We start from the raw sequence: 9,645 nt of genomic DNA, 5'->3' as shown, positions 1-9,645 counted from the left end.
CAGCCTCTCCAGGCCCTGTGATCAACCAGCATCACACCAGACGGCGCCACACAGCCAAATTGAGCAACGTGAAAGTTTAACTCAACTGACAAGTACAAGTTTCAGACTTCAGTTAATTCCCACTGCCCGAGCTCATGTCCCCCAACCCCCTACCAGAGTCTTAATTCAAAGTAATACTGACTTGAACTCCACAGGGATCTCAGCAATGTGAACTCATTGAAAGAGTTCACCTGCAGGGACGGGGGTTGGGAGTTTTGAAGGTGAGGGCTGTGCTGTCCTGCTGGCAGCTCCTGCAGGTTAACCCTTTGAGATGGGGAGTGGTGGGAGGACATGATGTGCTTGGTTCTGGCCAGTGGCCCCTCCTGGAGTGGTCGTGGGGAAGCTGGCGCTGTGTTTCCCTGTCAGCTGCTTCTCACCTGGGGACCCCTTGTCTGTGGTGTTTCACTGGATGGTCCTGGCCCGAAGTTGCTTCCTAGGCTGGCTGAGGACAGACCCAGATTTCCACAGAAGCTAAATAAAGTACAGCTCAGGCCCTCAGGTAAGGAGGGGCCTCTAAAGGTTAAAACAAAAACAAACTGTATGGGGTAATGCCATGGGCCCTCTAAAATTAAACATTGTTTAGGCCCTCAGACTGTGTTAATCTGGCCTGGCAGAGGCCCATAGTGGTGGGGCTAGTGAGCAGCAGGGTTCTTCAACTGCCGCAGGCGTGTCGCTGGAGGTGAAGGCCAGAAAGGGGAGTGGTTTAGACTAAGGCTGGGGGAAAGAGGGGGCACTTACCCATGGCCAGTAGCCTATAACATGCAGCGCTAATGCCCAAGGGGGAGGGATGTCTCTGCATTTTGAGCATTGGCCTGCTAAATCCCGGGCTGTGAGGTCAATCCTTGAGGAGGACATTTTGGGATAGGGGCAAATAGATGTCTGGTATGGTGCTTGGTCATGCCAACAGGGCAGGGGACTGGACTAGATGACATCCCAAGATCCCAGCCAGCTCTAGGAGATGTGTGTAGTTCCAAGGTGGCCCCTCTCTAACTGGTGTGGCTACCCTCCTGTGGTCACTGCTCATTGAAATTTTCACTTACATTCTCTGTCCCCCATAGTCAGTGTAGAGCATAACTGTCTTTGCTATCATACCCTCCCTTTCCAGTTAATGAGAACCATTCTGATTCTATCTCTACATTGCTCCAGCAGAACAAAGTCCTAATCTTGCTTTATGGGATGATTCAAGGATACCTGATTTGTTGCTCTTAGTGGTTATTATTGAGTAATACATGGATGTTTTTTTTGTATGGTTAGTACATGTATATTTATCTATATATGTTTGTATTGATTAAAAGAAAAAGGTTTTCTTTCTTTCTTTCTTTCTTGCTTTTTCTATAAAAAGCCAAAGGCCCCAGGAAGAGTTTGATATGGGGATTAAATTCAAAATCTCTCTTCCACTACTGTGGCAAATAATATTCTTAAAAATAGCACAAAGTATCCCAGAATAGATTTCATAGACAGAAACAGAAATGTATGATGTCACTTTAGCTAATTGCATTCAGTCATGACAGACAATATCCATATCTTGAGTTGAATTAGTTTGTCACTTGAAGTCACTAAACGTTGAGACTAAAGGAAATATTCGAGATATCCCCATCCCAGGCTTCATCCCAAGTAAGAACACGTGTGTCTCTGTGTGCTAGTGTATGCTAAATGCGGAATGTTTCTGAAGCTTTTCTTCCTGTAAGTTTCCAAAGAGGCTTCCATTTTAAAAAAAGACTGTCACAATATATAAGGCCCCAAATGGAGAGAAACACTCCTAAAAATATCTCAAGAGAAAGGACACACACAAACCCAAACACCAGTAACTGCGCAAGGAAAAAGGGTGGCTTTAGCCTGGTGCTCAAACAATGTCAATGTTGTGGCCTTGTGAGTGTCCCAGGAAAGAGAATTCCACAGCCTTGGAGCAAAAGCTGAGAAGGCCTTGATCTGCATAGCTGATAATCCTCTCTCCATAAGTGGGGGAACAGTGAGCTGAGTCTCCCCAGTTTACCTCAATCCCCGGGTAGGTTCATGTGGAAAAAGATGGTCCATCAGATACCCTGGATTCAACCTATGAAGGGTTTAAAAGTCATAATGAAGACCTTAACTTGTTCCTGGAAAATTACTGAAAACCAGAGCATCTTCCAGATCACTGGCATAATGTGCTCTGCAGAATGAGTGGTGGTTTAAACTTGAGCAGCCACATTCTGAACCAGTTCAAGTTTCCAAAGACTCTTGAAATTAAGTCACACATCGAGTGCATTACAGTAATCCAGTCGAGAAGTAACAAGTGCATCGATCACTGTGACCAGATCGTGCTTGCTCAGGAAGGGTCACAGCTGGAAGAACAGAGGAAGCTGCCCAAAAGCACTCCTAGCCACCAAAGACATTTGATTTTCAAAAGTTAAAAATGGGTCCAGGAGGGCTCCCAAGTTGCACACCCGTTCTTTCAGCGGAAGAGTTGGCCCATCTAAAACGGGTATCATGCCACATTCCTAAAAACATGGCCTCCTGACCCACAAGGCCTCACTCTTATTGCTTTAGCTTCAGCTTATTGGACTTCATACAGTTCATCACCACCTCTAGAAACAGGTTTAAATTAGTTGCCACCATATCTGGCTCTGGTCTTCCAGGGAAATAGAGTTGGATATGGTCTACAAATGACCTATGAGGAGATGCTGACTGGTTTGGGCTTGTTTAGTTTTCAGAAGAGAAGACTGAGCGGAGATTGAACAGAGACCTTCAACTTCCTGAAGGGGGGCTCTAAAGAGGATGGTGACAAACTGTCCTCAGTGGTGACAGAAGGAAGAAAAAGGAGCAATGGTCTGAAATTACAGAAGGAGAGAAGTAGGTTGGATATTAGGAAAAGCTATTTCACCAGGAGGGTGGTGAAGCCCTGGAATGTGTTATCTAGAGAGGTGGTGGAATCTCCATCCCCAGAGGTTTTTACGTCCCAGCTTGACACAGTCCTGGCTGGGATGATTTAGTTGCAGTTGATCCTGCTTTAGGCAGGGGGCTGGACTTGATAACCTCTTGCGGTCCCTTCCAACCCTAGGATTCTATGATGCTGTGATTCCCTAGGGGAGCTTTAGTTCCTCCTGTCCTGTTTTAAGCCCCCTCTATGTAAAGGGCCCTCACTGACCAGCACCCAAACACCTTCCTGTGATTTACCCCCATCTGCTTCTGGTGTAGGCCAGCTGGTAGGGTGTCTGTGCATCCCAAGGCACTTTCTGGTGGTGGAGTGACCAGCTGCCTGCATTGTGACTGGAAAAAATAGCAGAAAAGGGACCCTGGCAGCTCTGGCAACCAACGTTCCAGTCAGCAGTTCCGTGGGGATAAGTCCTGCTCCTGCTTTCCTACTGCCTCCCAGACTCCAGCCCTCTGCCCCCGCCTGGGGAAAATGAGGGAGGGAAGAACCAACCCCTTCAGTAGGGAGGAAGTAGAAAGAGGGATAGGAGCATCAGGAAGGGGATGGGACCTCTCGGGCAGCAATTGTCTCTCTCTGTGGTGTGGCCCAGCCTCCCATAGGCCATCAGGCCATAGGTTCTACCCTGCTGGGGCAGTTCAAACAGCAAATAAAGGGAACTTTCAAACCCACTACTTGTATGGGAGACGTCTTCTTCCCTCTGAGGCCACCCTTGCAGTAGGCCCTCCTGTTCCCTCGTGAGAGACCTTTGGGCAGTTATTCGGGGTAAATTCTGCCTTCCCTCATACACCCTTCCCTGGAGCTGCCAGTGACATGCCTGCTGTCCTTGTTGGACTGCCACTAAAGGAACTGCTCCCCTGCCGTTTTGCCTTCCTCATGCTCTTCTCTTCAGACTTCATTTGTCTGTCCCACTATTCTGAGACTATACTCGCAGCGTCTTTGCCTCCTTTGAGCTCCATTGAAAATGGAGTTTCAGGTTCGGTGTCTTTCGAGGTCATCCTGTTGCTTTGCGTAAGTTTCTATCTTTGGATTGTAGCAGTCTTGGAACAGCACTTACCATTCAAATAATCTTTTCTTAGCCGAGCACAATGAGAGAAACAAAACGACTTTTTCCACTAGTTATTTACCCCGACATCTTGTTAACATGAAGGCAGCTTTGCTCAGAGACATGCCTTGCCTGACCTGGCAGTCACCAATGAACACACACACCTCATGTTCTGCGGGGTAGGAACCGACTCCTTGACATATAGACACCCAGGAGACCTACATACCCTTCCCAATCCAGCCTTCAAGGCCCTGTTGTCTGGAGATATTTCCCTATATTGGGACCTCTGCCCAGAATCCCACCTTGAGCTTGGGCTTGGCTCTTGTTTGTTTGTTTGTTTGAGGATTTTTTTATTTTTTTTTTTTGGCCACAACTGAGATCCACTGTTCCATCGGGGAACCTGCACCTCCCTGCTGCTGCTCTGGCCTTGTGTCCCACTGGCACAGCTGGTCTGTGCTGACCCAGCACTGCTGCTCTGTCTGTTGCACAGCTCTGGTTCTTCTGTCTCACTCATTGCTGCTGCTCTGCTTCCTGCTGAGCTCTGATTTCTGGCCTGCTTTCTTACTGCCGCTTATCTGCCTCCAGCTCAGACTGATGTGAATCTTAAGGTTTATCTGCCATCTACTGAGTTTACAGACCCAAACCACTACAAAACTCTCTTACAAATAATCCCATTTATTTCTTGAAAGAAAGTGTTTTTAATCACACAATGGTCTATGCTGCAGATAATGAAACATCTCCGAATGTACCTAGTGCAGATCTGATGAAAATGAAGAAGCCAGAAGCCTTGGCATGACTTGCAGTGGGTAAATGAGGAGATATCTTTTATCTTTTCCCACTCATTTCTCACCTGGGTATAAAGTTATGATCCAACACAGTCACTTTGTGCAGAGGTATTGGAGCACTTTGTCACGAAGCTCTTTGGTTTTGACTCCATAAATGATAGGGTTGAGCATGGAGGGGACGAGGAGATAGACATTGGCCAAGAGAATGTGAACATGGGGAGCGATGTTCTTACCATATTGATGTACCATGTGTGAAAAGAGGCTGGGAGCACAATATAAAAGCAACACACAGAAGTGGGCTGTGCAGGTGCTGAGGGCGTTTTGGTGAGTTTTCCTGGAGGAGATTCTAAAGACAGCCCTGATGATGAGACCGTAGGACAGAGCAATGAGACTCTGGTCTAATCCCATGGTTAGAACCATTAACACCATACCGTACACCCGATTGATTGTTATGTCCCCACATGACAGTCTTGCCACAGCTATGCTCTCACAGAATGTTTGGGGGATAGTGCGGTTGTCACAGAAAGGCAGCCTGCTCAGGATCAGGGGCATAGGCAGAATGAGTACAACAGCTCGAGTCAAACCTACAAGCCCGAGCTTAGCGATCCGCGACTTGGTGAGGATGGTGGTGTATCTCAAAGGATTACATATGGCAACATAGCGATCAAATGCCATTATTACAAGGACAGCTGACTGCATAATCAACGTGGTGTAAAGGAAGAACATCTGGGTAAGGCAGCCAGGCAGAGTAATTGCTTTCAATTTAAACCAAAATATACACAGTGCCTTTGGCACCACTAACGTAGAAGTTATTATGTCTGTGATTGCCAGTACACAGAGAACCAGGTACATTGGTGTGTGTAAGGTCTGCTCTTGTTTTACAATAAACAGAACCATGAAATTTCCCAAAAGAATGACAATGTAGCCCATAGCAAAAGGGATGGAAATCCAGTTGTGGAAATGCTCCAGACCAGGGATACCCGTTAGGAAGAATATTGATGGATCAGAGTGGGTGAGGTTGACTATATCCATGATGTCTTCAGAGCATGGATTGGCATCAGAATTCTCAGGGACCCTTCGAAGGGAGAAAAGAACAATAAGTGTGGTTACTGTGATGGACCCTTCCCTGCCCATGTGACAATGAAATTTTTCTTAAGGTTCTAAATAAGAAGAGCTCAGAGATGCTGGGGACAGAATTCCTCATGGAATCTATTTTTATTGTTACAATTTTGGGGTCTGTATACTGTATTTTTGTGTTTGCATCATTTTTTGTTTGAAGTTAAAGTATACGATTATTTATAATTTTAAATGTGATAATGAAGGACTTTACTGGCTCACCTCAGAACCACACTGAGGGGATGATCAAATTTATTGACTCTTATGTAGCCTTGTTTTTCCTGTAAGTCTAGAAGGAGGTTGATGCGAGCAGACATGTGACCATAACATCTGGTACTGAGAGCCATTTTGATCTTGTGTTATTTTCATGTGGTGAGATGTTATACAACAATCTCTCCCAATGAAGAAGATGATTTAAGCACTTGGATTGCACCATATCTTTGTCTTCACCATGCATTGTAATGTCCTTGACATATCCTACATGAGCTATAAAAGGCTGTTGCCCCAAATCAGAGAAAATGAACTGCTCAGGTGAGAAGATTTTATCTGATGTAAGAACAGCTCTTTAGGGTAAGAATCTGTGTGCAACGTGTCTCTTAGGGAAGTGAGACATAGCTACACATTGTCCTCTTATTTCCATTCCAGTTGTTTTGATCCCTGTTGGGGGTTGGTTTCCTGGGTCCCCTGCCCTAAAGCTGCATCCTCCCAGAGTTGGCAGTCTCTTGTTCTCTTCTTTTGGTGGTCACTGGATAATGAGTAGGATGCCTTTATGTCACCCTCCTATTTGTGAGTCCAGTAAAACCTGATCAAACCGATTCTGGAGCTGAAGGTCTTATCACAGACGGGGCAGGTATTGGTAGATGTTGGAAGGATGCACAACAGTTTTTGTTGGTAATAGGGTGAGAACATTCTGATAATCAAGACACACTGTCATTCCCTTGATGTTGGGTTTTCTCATACAGTATTTTGCAGAACAGGATGCTCTTGCTGCCTATGAGAGAACCCTGGACTGATGAATCATAGGACTGAACTACAATGTAATAACTACATTGAAAAGGAGGAAAGATTCCTTCACATAAACAGAATTTATCGTGCTGGGCTATCTATAACATTGTGCTCCAGAGAAAGGCACAGAGTGCACCAGTCTCTTCATATTTAAGGCTACGGGTGTAAAACTATTATTTCCATGTTTCCATTTAGTGAGACAATTTCTTGTGTGCACCCAGCATTGTCTGAGATATTCACGACAAGCATTGACTAAGAAGCGTAAGCAGAGACCCGTGTCAGCAATTCAGCTGTTCACACTTCTCATAACTGAAGTTTGCAGAAGACACAATTCTGGAGAATGCTAAATTAAGAAGAGTGCATGTCACAGCTTCAGCTTAGTAAAAACATTTAGGATTGGTTACTAACCTGTACCAAAACAAATGATATGTGTTCCCATTTCAACATGTAGATGGCAACATCTAGGAACAAAGACTTGTTTCAAACAAAAAGAGACTCTTTGGAGAAGAACAATGACTCTGGAAAACTTTGTGGACAGGAAAGGACAATGAGCTAAATATGTGCCTCAAGTTATACACCAGGCTGATATCAGATTCTCCCCATCACTACGCTTTTATGACGATTACACTAGACTTCCCTCAACCCTTGCCTTATAACTCATGTGCTCTCATCCCCGAATAGTTTTCCTTGCCCTTCACTAGACTCTCCAATTTGTTCACACGCATTCTCTAGGTGCTATACTCCAGATGTAGCCTCACCAGTGCCACAGATAAAATAATCACTTCCCAGGACAGGATGGCAATACGACTACTTAGTAATCAATTATGCTGTTTGCCTTCTTGGAAACGAGGGAACGCTCTTGACCTAGATACACCTTGATGCCCACTGCAATCCCCTTATCCTTTACTGCAGGACTGCCACTTAGTCAGATAGGTCCCCCACCCATGGCAGTCCATAGGATTCTTCCATCCTTTGTGCAGAACACTCCAAGGCATCCTTCAGTCTGTGTAGACTATGGATCGCGCCCTTTGTAACTCCATTCAAGATCGTCATTTGCAGTGCTGACTGTAGCCTTGTCTACACGTGCACGCTACTTCGAAGTAGTGGCACTAACTTCGAAATAGCGCCCGTCATGGCTACACGAGTTGGGCGCTATTTCGATGTTAACATCGACGTTAGGCGGCGAGACGTCGAAGCCGCTAACCCCATGAGGGGATGGGAATAGCGCCCTACTTCGACGTTCAACGTTGAAGTAGGGAACGTGTAGTCATTGCGCGTCCCACAGCTTCGAAATGGCGGGGTCCGCCATGGAGGCCATCAGCTGAGGGGTTGAGAGACGCTCTCTCTCCAGCCCCTGCGGGGCTCTATAGTCACCGTGTGCAGCAGCCCTTAGCCCAGGGCTTCTGGCTGCTGCTGCTGCAGCTGGGGATCCATGCTGCATGCACAGGGTCTGCAACCAGTTGTCGGCTCTGTGTATCTTGTGTTGTTTAGTGCAACCGTGTCTGGGAGGGGCCATTTAACGGAGCGGCTTGCTGTTGAGTCCGCCCTGTGACCCTGTCTGCAGCTGTTCCTGGCACCCTTATTTCGACGTGTGCTACTTTGGCGTGTAGACGTCCCTTCGCAGCGCCTATTTCAATGTGGTGCTGCGCAACGTCGATGTTGAACATCGACGTTGCTAGCCCTGGAGGACGTGTAGACGTTATTCATCGAAATAGCCTATTTCGATGTCGCCACATCGAAACAGGCTACTTCGATGTTGGCTTCACGTGTAGACGTAGCCTGTGACTGTGGAGGCCCACGTGAGAGTGACAGTCCTTGCTAAAGCTTCTGCATATGAAGTGTGTGTCTGGCAGGTCCTTGCTGTCCTTTCTACGGGGCTCGCTTCTCCTCTGCAAGCTGCCTGATCTTCATCTCGCCCTTCTGAAGGCCCTTGTGTAGTTCCTGCTTCCAACTGCTGCGGTTGTCTGCCAGCTCTTCCCAACTCTCTTGGTCAATGTCTACCTCCTTGAGGTCCCTCTTACAGACGTCTTTGTAGTGCAACTAGGGGAGTCCAGTAGGTCTTTTGCAAGAGGCGAGCTCACCATACAGGATGTCTTTTGGGATCCTTCCATCATTCATCCTGTGGACATGCCAAGCCAGCGGAGCCACAACTGTCTGAGGAGTGTATGCACGGTTGGAATTCCAGCTTGCCTGAGGACGTCATTGTTGGGCACTCTGTCCTTCCATGACACCCCAAGAATGTACCTGACGCAGTGCAAGTGGAAGACATTCAGCCTCTTTTCCTGACGGGCGTACAAGGTCCAAGACTCGCTGTTGTAGAGGAGGGTGCTGAGGATGCAGGTTCTGTAGACTTGCATTTTGGTGTGACTGTACAGCTTGTTGTTGTTCCACACTCTCTTCCTAAGTCTGAACAGATTTGTGGCTCCTTTTTCAATCCGCCTGTTTAGATCAGACTCCAGTGACAGAATGTCGGTGACGGTGCACCTGAGCTGAGTAAACTCGTGGGTGACATCTAGCATGTGATTGTCAATGCTGATTGATGGAGGTTCAGCAACGTCCTGACCAAGTACATTTGTCTTCTCTAGGCTGATGGTAAGCCCGAAGTCCTTGCATGCTTTGGAGAACTGATCCAGCAGTTTTTGAAGCTGGCCTTCTGTGTGTGTCATGACAGCAGTGTCATCTATGAACAGCATGTCTCTGATGAGTACTTCCCACACCTTAGACTTTTCCTTCAGTTTTTCAAGATT

At 46.7% G+C, this 9,645-nt stretch overlaps 1 protein-coding gene across 1 annotated transcript; it reads right to left on the bottom strand.

Annotated features, from left to right (window-relative positions):
• Positions 1–4,870: 4,870 nt before the first annotated feature.
• On the bottom strand, positions 4,871–5,809 carry LOC142007644 (olfactory receptor 52D1-like). Its single transcript, XM_074984331.1, has one exon. The coding sequence runs from the start codon at positions 5,807–5,809 to the stop codon at positions 4,871–4,873; it is 939 nt and encodes a 312-aa protein (XP_074840432.1).
• Positions 5,810–9,645: the final 3,836 nt, after the last annotated feature.

The sequence above is a fragment of the Carettochelys insculpta genome, chromosome 1, assembly GCF_033958435.1.
Source record: "Carettochelys insculpta isolate YL-2023 chromosome 1, ASM3395843v1, whole genome shotgun sequence".
NCBI lineage: Eukaryota > Metazoa > Chordata > Testudines > Carettochelyidae > Carettochelys > Carettochelys insculpta.
Note: the sequence above shows the minus strand (reverse complement) of the source record. Positions and strands in the feature narration are given on the sequence as shown.

What these genes read in the sequence shown, in the direction of transcription:
- LOC142007644 (XM_074984331.1), bottom strand. Translation starts at nt 5,809, where the DNA reads ATGGATATAGTCAACCTCACCCACTCTGATCCATCAATATTCTTCCTA.